Raw genomic sequence first — 13,383 nt, 5'->3', positions numbered from 1 at the left:
AGGTTCTTAATATACTGTGTATAAGCCGATTTTTCTTCAAGGTGAGGAAATTCACTTACCAGCCAATCACCCCCTCATTTGGAGGTTTTTGGGTTGGGAATGTGAGAATAGGATATGCCTGTACAGAATATGCAAAGAGGAAGTCCAAATGTGTGCTGGCTCCGTCTGGGTGTGCCAGAAGTCTGCAAATGTGCCTGAGTCCTTTAAGTTATAATTGCTGTGGTTTGCCTAAGTGCTGTTATTTTCCACCCAGCAAAACTCCATTCCCAACACACTATAATTAGTACCCAATGAGTCGTGTGAGGTGGCCCAGTGCTATTACGGGCATTGCATTCTTCATTTTCGCCTGCACCTCAACCCCGGATACAGGACAGCTATGTAGGACAACCACTCCAGGGATCAGAAAAAACCCCCAGCTGCCCACTTCTCGTTAAAGATTTCCCGAGTGCGTAATGGTCCCAGGTTATCAGGACCTTGTAAATGTGGACAGCGAGATACCCTGGGGGAGGAAGTCTGACCCCTTTTGTCAAACTGTCCCAGAGCGAGACTCATCCCTGGGGTGTGAATGAAAGCATAAGCCCACCGTGGCATCCGTGAGTTTCTCCCACTTAGGTGTGATGAAGTACCAAATCCCAGCGCCAGCTCCGGGCAGGGTGACTCCTCGGATGAGGAGGATCACAAGCACGACGTACGGGAACGTGGCCGTGAAGTACACCACCTGGAAGAACCACGCAAAAGAGTGACCAGAATGAGCATGCCTGCAAGACGTGTCCATGCCAAAGAGGCATCAACAGAAGTGGAGGGTGATCTGTCATCTGGACACAAGCACCTGACGGTGAGGGCGTCACGGTAGTTGTCCCCAAACTCTGCCAGGGCTGGGGACACAGGGAAGGCACCGGGACCCAAGATCAGAGAGGACCAGAAATAAGGTCTGTGAGGGGACAGTGAAGGCTGTGGGTGAGTCGGCTGCAGTGCGGAAGGTTGGGGCGACCTTACCCCGCCCAGCTGCTGAGGGGACACCTCTCTGAGGAACTACCGAGGGAGGAAGGCTAGGAGCCTCCCTCCTCCCTAATTCCAACCCCACCCTCTACTTGAGGACCCTAACTAAATCCACCGTTAGAGATGAGTCTTTTAGCTTCAGCTTTCCATCCTTGTTTATACAGACACCCTAGGTGAGGCAGCCTGGCCAGGTGAAAAGAGCATGATCTTAGAAACACTTAGGTTCAGGGGCGCCTGGGTGGCGCAGTCGGTTAAGCGTCCGACTTCAACCAGGTCACGATCTCGCAGTCCGTGAGTTCGAGCCCCGCGTCAGGCTCTGGGTTGATGGCTCGGAGCCTGGAGCCTGTTTCCGATTCTGTGTCTCCCTCTCTCTCTGCCCCTTCCCCGTTCATGCTCTGTCTCTCTCTGTCCCAAAAAAAATAAATTAAAAAAAAAAAAACGTTGAAAAAAAAGAAACACTTAGGTTCAAATGAAATCACACGTCTGGCACTGAGTAGCCTTCAACAAGCTCATAAGCTCTCTGAATCTGTTTCTGCAACTATAAACTGGACACAATAACACCTTTCTTTAAAATAATTACTTTGTGGATTAACTAGCATAGCCATTAGCATAGCCTGATTGAGAATGGATGGCCATTCAGTGCAGTGAAGCTCAACTAGTATTTATTGATGGCCTGCTATGAACCAGGCACTGTGCCAGGTGTTAGATGCATAGAGATGAAGGGACTGAGGGCCTGCAAGACCCAGAGACAATGTCTACACAGGGGGCCACACCATTTCACCTGGGACACTATGAATTCCAGGGGAAGCGTTGTACTCAACCTGGGAGTTTACTAAAAGATTCACAGAGAGGACACCTGAGCCAGATCTAGAGGCCAAATACAACTTAAGGAGGTGAGATGAGGTGGAAGGTGGAGGGGGAAAGTGGGAAGGCAGTCGTGTGAGGGCAAAGGTCCAATGACTTACTATTAGGACAGCACAGAGTGGGGGCTAAGAGTGACAAGGGCGCTGGGAGGAGACCACACCATGGGAGGCATTGAATGTCAGTCGAAGGACACTCCTGCATTCTGGATGAGAGGGAGGGACAGAGTGAAGAAACATTTAGAAGTAACATCAGCAGAACATGGGGACTGTGGTTTTGGATGGGGCTTATCTGTCAATCAAACATCTGGGTAAAGGAAGAGCTTGGGATCAGGATCCCATCCTACGAACCTGAGTTCAAATCCCAGCCCCATCACTTACGAGCTGAGCCAGCTGGAAAATGACTTAACCCCTTTGGGTCTCAGTGCCCACACTTGTGAAGTGGTGATAATGCCAGCATATTCCTCATGGGACTCTTGGAGGAGTACAATGGGATGATTCACACAAAGTTGTAGTGGAAACAGAAGCAACACTTCTGTCTTACTCGGGAATTATGCCAATCCTAAATTTAATAACACTGACAACCCTCTGCTCACAAGCCAGTTGAGTCCCCAGAATGCATCAAAAGATCTTACAAGGATGAGACTCCCCCCAAACCCTCTCTGATCCTTGACGTGGGTGCATACAGCCAGCTAGGCAAGCACTGTTGGTCCAGAGCCTCCCCATTCCCACATTCCCACCTGTAGCCCTCCCCCCAGGGTACCTGGGACCCCTGTGCCCTGGGAGAGAAACAGAGACACCACCACGCACTGGCTGCACAGGCTCCAGGACCTGGCGGGGGGTTCCAGAATGGCAGGACCAGCAGGCACTGGGTTTTCAGGGGATGAGGACTGATTAAGGGACTTGCAGAGGTGGGTTGAGGGAAGGTTAGGATTTTTTTTTTTTAACATTTATTTATTTTCAAGAGACAGAGACAGAGTGTGAGTGGGGGAGGGGCAGAGAGAGAGGGAGACACAGAATCCGAAGCAGGTTCCAGGCTCTGAGCTGTCAGCACAGAGCCTGACGTGGGGCTCGAACCCACTAACCGTGAGATTGTGACCTGAGCTGAAGTTGGACACTTAACCGACTGAGCCACCCACGTGCCCCAAGGGAAGGTTAGGATTGAGATTAAGATATAACTCTTGGGGTTGGGGCGCCCGAGTGGCTCAGTCTCTTAAGCAGCCGACTTCCGCTCAGGTCATGATCCCTCGGTTTGTGAGTTCTTACACTGACAGTGCAGAGGCTCCCTGGGATTCTCTTTCTCCCTCTCTCTCTGTCCCTCCTCTGCTCATGCTTTCTCTCTCTCTCTCTCAAGATAAATAAACTTAATATATATATATATATATATATATATATATATATATATACACACACACACACACACACACACACACACACACACCAATCTATCTCAGGGTCATTTCATTAAGCATTTGGGTAGATCAGTAAATCCAGCAAAGGCCCCTGGCCTCAAATAGCTGACATTCTAGCTAGGATCTCCCTAGCCAATAGTGGTCATAATCATATTATCTGTGGCAGGTTACAAGGTAGTGAGTATACTGGAGAAAAGAGAAAGTAGAGCAGGGTAGAAGGAGGGTGCGGTGTGCTGGGGAGGACGGTTGGGAAGAAGGCCATATTGAAATGGGCAGGGAAGGCCTCATTGAGAGGTTGGCCAGGACTTGAAGGAAGTGAGAGTGACCCAACTGGGTATGTGGGAGAGCATTCTAGACAGAGGGAACGGCTGCAGTAAGGAGTGTTCCTGACTTCTAGTAACAGCAAGGAGTCCAGTGTGGCTGGCAGGAGCACAAGTAGGAGAGGAAGTCAGAGAGGTGGGGGCAGGGAGTGGGGACAGATCATGTAGAGCTTTGTGGGGCCTTTACTGTGGGAAATGGGGAGCCACTGCAGAGATTTGGATGGAGGGGTAATAGATCTAACATTTCCAGCAGCATCCAGTTGCTACACTTCGAGTATACAGCAGGGCGCAAGAGTAGATGCTTGGCCAGGAGCTAGGAGGCTGGGCTGTACTCCTTGTCCCGGGGACCGTGATGACTCCACCCAGGGTGTTTCAGTGCCGCTGGGAGAAATGCTCAGACACCAGATTTTATTTTGCTGGAAGAGCTACAGAATTTCCTGCTGATTCAGTGTGGAACGAGAAGAGAGAGAGGAGTCAGGGATGAGCCCAATGTTTCTGGCCTCAGGAGCTGAAAGGGTAGAGCTGCCACTGTCCAAAAGCTGTAGGTTAAGGAAACAGCAGAAGCGACTGCTTCCTCTAAACCCAACCTACCATCAAGGTCAACTCTTTCCTTCTGGCTACAGACCAGGGACGGGTGTCCTTTTTCTGCACTGCTGCCTCCACTGACCAGGGGGCCTCTGCGGCCTCCCCACTGCCCTTGCCTGGACAACATGATTATTACTAGGGGGCTATGGGGGAGGGCAGCCCACCTCCTCCCAACCCCACCAAACGCACCTCTCTCTTTCACCTGAAGCGAAATCCTTCCACACACAGACCATTGTGAACCCCAAAGGTATCTGACACCTCGGGAGAAAATCACCTGCCTCAGGAGGGCTGGACTGTCCTCCAGGCTATGGGATGGGGCTGGGTGCAGGGATGATCCTGACCAGTCTGAACTCCCCACCCCACCAAGACAGTAGGGCAGTCCACAACTAAGGAATATCCGTTTCACCTCCTGACCACGGGGCTAGTGGGAAGTGAGGATGGAAGGAGGCAGGGGAGAAGAGGTGATTTGGACAGCAGGGGCCGGCAGAAGAAAACTGCCAGACTGGCAGCAGTCTACCCAGCTGAGACACCTGCTCTCATCTGACTACGGGAGACTGCGTAGACTCGACTGTTTCTGGAGTTCCCTCTACAAATCAGCTGTTACTAGTCCCATTTTGCAGAAGATGAAACTGAGCCTCAGATTAAGTACTTCACAAGGGGTTAAATATCTCACTTAAGGTCTCCCAGCTGGAGCCAAGATCCACACCTAAAGCTTTCTAATTCCAAAGCCTTTGTTCTTCCCTCAAAGGCCACAAGATCACAAGTGGGTGGGGCAGAGCCGGGACTAAGGTGAGGCAAGAGAAAGCACTAAAGGTGTAATATTTAAGGAGGCACTCACTCTCAGGGGCCAATCCCACACACGCAGGAGCCTGAGAGTGAGCGCCACCTCAAATTTTGCCACCCCAGGCACTTGCTGGCCTCACCCAGCTCCAGGCCCTGATGTGTGGGAGGATGACGTCACTGCGGAGACGGTGATCAGGGTGAACTGAAAGGGCCCACAGTTTGGTTTATACATCCTGGGAATTTCGACTCAAGTGTGAGTCAGGTGTACATGGAGGCTTTATGCACAGCTTGTGTTGGGGGAAGGGGGCTCAGAACACACTTGTTTTCAGGATGTATTGTCAGAGGAATTAAGCTCCAACGATAACGAGTTATATTTGGCAGGAGTGGCAATGACTAGTTGATCTGAGCCTGCTGCCCAGACACCTGGCAGCATCCGCCTCGCAGCAGGAGCCCCAACCAGGTGGTCAGGTAAGGTCCCACCAGCTAGCTAATTAGGCTACTTTGTGTTGTTGCCATAACTCTCACGCAGAGCGGCCCAAGGTCAAATGGGATGCATTTGACCTTCTGGCTGCCTGCTGTCACCCCTGCCCCTGGAATTCTAGCTCCTCAATGGGAGACCCATTCCTAGGAGATCTCCTAGGAAGCAGCAGACCATTCTTGTCTCTGACGGCCCTGAACAAGAGGAACTGAGCTCCTCTTGCTGCGGGAGAAGGTGGACATCTCTGTTGCTTAGAAATGACAGTCTTCGTGGAATTTCAATCACAAAGGAGCCTGTCATAATGAGGAGCGTCAGCATTCACCTTGGCTTCCAAACGATGCTCCATGACCAATGTCTGCACACCCCAGAGCAGGGTAATAAATTGTGATTCATTATTTCTGGTGGCATTCCTCATTTTAAAAAAATGAGCAGTGATCCTTAGTTGGCAACTGTTCTCCATGAAGCAGAATGATAAGTTAGCAGATCTAAAAGAAAAGTTTACCTGCTCAGGGCTCCTCAAAAATTCCCATTCCAGAAAACCTGTAAAATCTAGCACCAAGGACTAAATTCTAGCTATAACACTGTCCTAAAAAATCATGGACTAACAAAGCTAACAGGGTCTTGGAGAATATTCAATCTGACCCTTGAGTTTGTAGATGTGGAAACTGAGGCCTGGATGCCTCTGTGACTTGCCCTCCTGGCAATGACGGCTGATGGTGGCAGAGATGGGGTGGGAGCACAAGGGTCCTGGCTCCCAGCAGGGGGACTTTTATCCCCTCTGTGCAAACGGATGGCTCCACAATTCTGCATTCCCATATGTTCCTAACATTGCCCCTCCTGGGGAAATGATGTTGTGTAGTGGAAAGAGTCCAGGCTTTAAAGGGAAACAGAGGTAGGTTCAAATCCCACCACTGCCACTTAAAAGCTGTGTGACCTCAGGCAATTTCCTCTACCTTGATGTGCCTCACCTTCTCTATACATAAAATGGGAATAAATGTCCTTATTTATTCAATCTGCTGTTGTGCAGATCGAATAAACTAATGCGTGTGTAGCAGTTAGCATAGTGCCTGGCACACAGTGTTCCACAAAGCTCCCTTTCTCTTCCCATTTCCCCACCACAGCTACCAGGATGTCAGAGTGCTGCAGTGGCCCCTCAAGACATCAGTCATTCATAATAACAAAGATGAGAAAAGCTAATGCTAGTGAAGAGCTGACCAGATACCAGGTATTATACATATACATATATGATCTCATTTAATCCTTGTAACAGTCCTATGCGGTAAGTACTGTTTTTCCCAATTTACAGATGCAGAAACTGAGGTTCCATGGGCCAAATAGTTGGTCCAGAATTACACAATGAGAAAGCGATAGGGGCAGGATTTGAACTCAGACTGATCTGACTCTAGAGCCAGCAGGCCATCCTTCCCCAGGTCACCAACAGGGCCACTGTTCTCCCTCCTCACCCATCACCTCTTCTCCTGCAGTCACCCCTTCTAGCTTATCCTGCTAGAGACTGTCTGCTAGAGACCTGTCTGGCCACTTCAACCAAGCTGAGGTTGTCCTGTCTCGAGTTGTAAGTGACAATCCTGCCAGTGAGATTTTGTTTGAAGAACACTTGGCCTCTCTTGCTAAGCAGTCACTTGGCTTGGTTCCAAGCCACAGAAGGCAAGGGGTTCGGGAACCTCAGGACACGCCGGCCATTGTTGTGAGGGTCATGTCAACATTTCCCCCATCTTCCTGCTGCCCTAGAAGAACAATCTAGTCTAACCCAGCAGGCTCCTTGGGAGTCATCTGATCCTAACTCTCATTTTACAGAAGGGAACACTGAGGTCAGAGGGGAAAACTGAGGTCAGCTCACCTAGCAAGTGTTCAGACAGATGTCTTACACATCACCCAGCCTGATTGCCTTTACTCTAAAAATGGGGAAACTGAGGACTTCTGCAATAGTTAGGTTTCTGCTTTTCACTTTAGCAGAAAAACAAATAAAAGCTAAGAGCAAATCAGAACCTCAGCCAGAGCCCAAGCAGAGATGTTCCTATACAGCAAACACCATGAGAAGTTCCAAAGGACTAGAACCCAGGTCTCTTCACCCCCAGTCTTCTTCTCCCCCAACCTTATGTGATTTTAGGTGTACCAATTACCTCCTGTAATCCTGACAATCCTGTGGGGGTCTACAGTTCAAGTCCCTGTGGTCCCAGATTACAGGGAGGGCAGCAGAAAGAGTTGTTACCAAAAGATACCTATGAGCACAACCATGCACCCAGGAAGAAGACAGACTCCCCTCTGTACTGATGGGTGCCAAGTTTGGGTGCCTGGTGGGGGGTGTGAGGCCTGCCTGGGAGGTGGGAGGTGACAAAGACTCATGTGCCCTTGAGGCCTGATCCTTCCAAAGTGGGTTGTTTGTATATCACCACAGTAAGCCCTGGCTGGGACACCCAGACCAAATCAACTCCACAACCTATGGTCTGAGCCCACCACCACATTCTCATTCCTTGGGCCTTAAAGGCACATCGGGTTTCATCCCAAGCCACACAAATGGACTCTGCGGATGATTAAGTATCATTGGTTATCATTGAGTGACTGGTTAACTGTTTAATGGGGTTCTTCCCAAAGCGGCAGGAAAATGAGGGAAAATAACGTGACCCTTACAAGAACGTCCAGTGTGTCCTGAGGTTTCCTGGACTCCTTGCCTTCTGTGCCTTGGAACTGAGCTCGGGGTGGGAATTCCAATGTCTCCAAAGGGCTGGCCAAGCCACTAATCAGCAAGAGCGGCCAAGGATTCGCTCAACCAAAATCTCACCGTCAGGACTGTCCCCATTTAGTGCTCTGGGCACGCAGAGTGGAAGAGTGTTGGGCTGAGGGTCACAAAAAGGGCGTGAAAAGTCCAAAATACGCTGGTGGGAGTGAGGAGAGGGAATCCACTTCACACTTTTGATCTTTTTCCAGCTTCTCAGCAGAAGCAATAACTGACCAGGCAGCCAGACCAAGAAGCAAAAAGCCAGCGGCACTAATTCTGGAGTTTAGGGAGAGTGACTCAATCATGCGAGGTAGATCCCATCTGGTGAACAAAGTGGCAGCCCCCGACAGGAGAGGAAGGAAACTAATCAGCAACCACACCATCACTCAGGAGCTCTGTGTGTATTTGTCTCATTTGATCCTTAAAACAGCCCTGAAAGAAACATGCTATTTATCCCATTTTAAAGGCAAGGGTGAAGTCACTTGCCCAAGGTCCCAGAGCCACTCAGGGCCAAAGTCAGAATTTATCCCCACGTCTCCTGGCTCTTTTGCGGCTCCATAACACAACCACCCCTGGGAGTCCCAGACTTTTTAAGATAAATACAAGTTCTTACTTTTCCTGAAGTCTTGATTCCTTTTGCCAGGGACGCATACACAATCACCCAAGCCAGGAAGAGGCAGAAGGCTAGTGGCCACCTGATCTCCCCAGGATATTCAATTCCAGCAGAAATCTTCAGCACAAAGTACCTAAGAGGTAGAAAGAGAGATCAGGGAGGGGAAGGAGGAGGGAGGGAGGTGAGAGTCTGCAGGCTTTTATCTCCCAGCAGAGCCAGGAGCCTTGAATAAACCCCAGCACTCTCACCGTCCTGGTTAGAGACCTGATGAGATCAGGGTGAGGGATGTGCCGATCTGGGTTCAAGCCCATACATTAGCACAGAGGCCAGTTGGATTTACTGGGTTTCTAATTATGTTGTGGGAAGCCCATTATGGCCCTGGCAGCCTCTGAGCAAGGCTAAGTCAGCTCTACTGCCATCGGGAGCTGCCCCAGTACAAGTGCAAGTCCAAGGGCATTGGGGGTTCTGGCACAAGCAGTCCCCTCCCCCCTCCTGGTGACACGAGGTAGCTGTAGGGACACTGAGTCATGACTCAGACAATCCCTTCAGCTCTGCAACGATCAAGTCCTGCACGCTGGATGAAGCTGCTGCGCTTGTAGCTTTCTGTGACCTGAACAAAGGGCCAGCCAGAATCCAGACTGGACGGGACTGCAGAAATGTCGGCCCAGGGTGTCCTGACCTGCACAGGGACATGAAGGTGGTGGCTCCACTCCTGGCCTAGCTGGCAGCGGTGCCCTCTGGCAGCTAGCAGGTACGCACTTGGGAGGCTATTTGGCAGCGCATAGCCCTGCTTTTGGGAACAGAGATGGCCATACTCCACAGTGGCACAGCCCCAGCCTCTTTCGGTCTCAACCCCTGGGGCAACCTGGGCTCAAGAGCTTGGTAAAAGTGGCCAAGTGTGGAACTGGCCTAGGCTCCCCAAACTTAGGGACCATGTCTCCCAAGCAATAAAAAGTCCTCCCCCATGTCCCCACTCCCCAGATGGGTAAACCATCAAGGCAACCGTTCCACAGCATCTTGGCCATGTCAACTAGCCCATGCTTTAACGAGGGACCTCCCAAATGGCTCCTGATAACAAATCCTCTTGGAAATAAAGACTAGTCCCAGAGAATAGTAAAGACCACCAAAAACGTATTCACAAATCATTGTACCATATACCTAACCACATGGATTATGTGATCAGATTTCACCTAACCACCAAGTCAAGACCCAGTTTCCCAGTGATCGGGGTGACCCACTCTCTCTGCTCCTACATTATCTTCAAAAGGGATTAGGTTATCATTCAGCCTAACTCTCACTTCTGTTCTGCAGGAAAAAACCATGACCCCTCTGAGTGCACACAGGAGAGAGAACCTGGAATCGGAACTAACGGCTATTGGGAGAGGTAGTGGAGACCACTTCTTACTATCTAAGTAAAGGCCACAAACCAGGGGCCCACTGATATGGGGATTTCATTTGGCCCCAGTGTTTTATTTGAATGAATTTGCTAACCTCTAAAATGGGAGAGGCATGTAAGAAATTCAGATTTTATTTCCGACTTGTCTTATAGAATGCAAGCTCTAGCAGCACCGGCCTGCCTTTCCAAATGACACTTGGAGCGGAGCAGCCTCCCTCTCATGTGGCAGACGAGCTCTCCAGTTTGCCACTGTCCCCACCATTCTCCATCATCAGTTTGTATTTTAAAACCTCCCTGCCAAGCCCCCGGGCACATCCGAGTTTACAACCCCGACATAAAGCTTTAACTGGAGAACATTCCTTACTTAGCCTCCACTGAACCCTGTCTACATTTATCTCCCTTAATAAATGATTCCATAAATTTTATTAAATCCTCCTATGGTGGCTAAGGATTTCCTACTATTCCTTAACTTCAATCCTCAAAGACTGGAAAAAAAGAATGTAAAAAGTACAAAAGTAAGGCAAAACTGTTTTTAAAAAGAGAGAGAGAGGGGCGCCTGGGTGGCTCAGTCGGTTAAGCGTCCCACTTCAGCTCAGGTCACGATCTCACGGTCCGTGAGTTCGAGCCCCGCGTCGGGCTCTGGGCTGATGGCTCAGAGCCTGGAGCCTGCTTCCGATTCTGTGTCTCCCTCTCTCTCTGCCCCTCCCCTGTTCATGCTCTGTCTCTCTCTGTCTCAAAAATAAATAAACGTTAAAAAATAAAAATAAAAAAAATAAAAAGAGAGAGTGTTCTTCTTTAAACTAAATTATGACTGTTTTCTTACTTTTTGCCTCCCTTCCCAAGTTTAGATGGAAGGAAAAAAAAAACAAATAAACAAGGGAGGCAAACAATAAGAGAGTCTTAAATACAGAAAACAAACTGAGGGTTGATGGGGTACAGGGGAGAGGGGAAAATGGGTGGTGAGCATTGAGGAGGGCACTTGTTGGGATGAGCACTGGGTGTTGTATGTAAGCGATGAATCACAGGAATCTACCCCCAAAACCACGAGCACACTGTATACACTGTATGTTAGCCAATTTGGCAATAGATTATATTTAAAAATTAATAAAAATAATAAATAATAAAATAACAAAGTAAAATAAACAAAACCTAGTTCAGTGAAGGTCTGCTTCAGTCACGTTGGCTGAAGGTTTTGCAGTGTTCTGTCACCAACACCAGGAGTGACAGCAATACCAGTTCTGTTCCCAAGAGCATGCAATCACGTCCCCTCTCCAAAGCCAAGAAACACAACAATTTGCTCTCAGAAGTCCAACCAGGGAAGAAGACTTCCTCCCAGATCACTCGAGTAGGTACAGAGGGCGCAGACGGAGGCAGCTCATCCCTTGGACCACCCACACCTTGGACCACAACTTGAAAATTCATTAATTCACTGGGTTTCCCTTAGAAAGTTTATTTAAAAAAAAAAAAAAGTCTTACTTGAAGTACTCTTCACTTCCACTGACAAACGTCTTATTGGCCTGGCTGGTGAAGTTAACCATTGTCAAGTTGGGATAGGCAGTCATGCAGAAAGTGGAGTTCTTGATCTGTACTTTGGGATGGTCGCTGATGACACAAGAATCTGTTTAGAAGAAGATGGGACAGAAACACAGTGAAATCTGTACAGAAATTACACACATGTCTCTCCTCTCTCTAGCAACTGAAGAATAAGAGCCAAAAGTACTTGCCAAGTGCTAGAGACTAACCTGGAAAGTGTTACCTGAACAAAGGTGCATCTATCAGGTGCAGATGAACCCCAGGATTATGTTTTAGTCATCCCAGAGCCTCCAGGACCCACAGCAGTGCCCTGTGCTAACAAAGCTTGTCATTTACGGAGAACTCCCTACGTGGCAGGAGCCATGCTACACATTTTGCATGGTTATCTCATTAATGTTCACAACAGCCTACAGGTAAGTGCTATTACCTCCATTTTTTCCTAATGTTTATTTTTATTTTCGAGACGCACACAAACACACACTCACTCTCTCTCTCTCTCTCTCTCTCACACACACACACACACACACACACACACACAGCATGAGTTGGGGAGGGCAGAGAGAGCAGGAGACACAGAATCTGAAGTAAACTCCAGGCTCTGAGCTGTCAGCACAGAGCCTGACACCGGGCTCAAACTCACGAACCACGAGATCATGACCTGAGCCAAAGTCAGAGGCTTAACCGACTGAGCCACCCAGGCACCCCTATTACCTCCATTTTTAAAGTGAGGAAAAGGCTCAGAGGAGTTAAGTAACTCTACTCAAATCACACAGCCAATAAGGAAGAGCATTGGGATTCAAACCCAAATCCTAGGACTCCATAAGAAACAAATGGCTTGCAGAAACGAATCTGTAACTGAAATTTGAAAATTCAAATCTGCAATCTGAAATTGAATCAGACATAAGCAAACCTTCTGAAGGACTACCACAGGAGGCTTACTAATGAGTTCACCTTGAACCCGCCGCCTGGCACATGGCTGACAGACGGTAAGTGCCTTAAGATACATGCTGCGTCTGCCTTCCACACACACACGTGGGTTTGAGGAGGCAGAGACCATGCCATGTGCTTGTAAGCCTGCGACAAGACCTAACACGGTGCTTCTCAACTGGGGATGAATTTGTCCCCCACGGGGCACTTGGCAATGTCTGGAGACGTTTTTAGTTGCCATATCTAGGGAATAGGATGCTATGGGCATCTAGCGGGTACAGGCTACTGATACTGCTAAATATCTTACAATGTACAGGCCAGCCCCCCACAACAGAGAATTATCCAGTCAAAATGTCCAGGGTTTCGAGGCTGAGAAGGCCTGACCTCGGGTGGGATGGGGAGGGGGGACTCACCACGTGGATCATAGTAGGTCAGGCACTCCCCTGGACACTTTAACAAGGACTATCCCATGAAATCCTCATCAACCTTGGGAGGTGTATATTAGTATGCTCATTTCAAATAGGAAGAAACTGAAGTCTTTCTGACTATATTACAATGCCTCTCTGACAGCCTTAGAAATACCCATCACTTGGCAGTTTAAATAGAGTCCGCCAGGATACTGTTTTATCCCCAAAAATACTATTTTACAAAGGAGTGAAAAGTAATGATAACAATGACTAACACAGGGCACATACCATGTACCTTTGTAAGTGCTTTATATGCACGGACTGATTCAAGCG

General features: G+C 48.9%; 1 protein-coding gene across 2 annotated transcripts in view; it reads right to left on the bottom strand.

Moving 5' to 3' along the window:
• Positions 1 to 13,383, bottom strand: part of SLC6A5 (solute carrier family 6 member 5) — a 64,163-nt gene that overhangs the window by 26,789 nt on the left and 23,991 nt on the right. For both annotated transcript variants that reach the window (XM_058688462.1, XM_058688461.1), the window contains 3 exons: positions 11,660 to 11,801; positions 8,788 to 8,920; positions 584 to 718 (listed from right to left, as the gene is read on the bottom strand). In XM_058688462.1, the coding sequence (XP_058544445.1) occupies positions 584 to 718; positions 8,788 to 8,920; positions 11,660 to 11,801 (410 nt within the window). The remainder of the gene's footprint in view (positions 1 to 583; positions 719 to 8,787; positions 8,921 to 11,659; positions 11,802 to 13,383) is intronic.

This window comes from Neofelis nebulosa, chromosome 10, assembly GCF_028018385.1.
Source record: "Neofelis nebulosa isolate mNeoNeb1 chromosome 10, mNeoNeb1.pri, whole genome shotgun sequence".
Classification (NCBI taxonomy): Eukaryota; Metazoa; Chordata; class Mammalia; order Carnivora; family Felidae; genus Neofelis; species Neofelis nebulosa.
The sequence above is the reverse complement of the archived record's forward strand: the minus strand, read 5'-3'. Positions and strand labels throughout refer to the sequence as shown.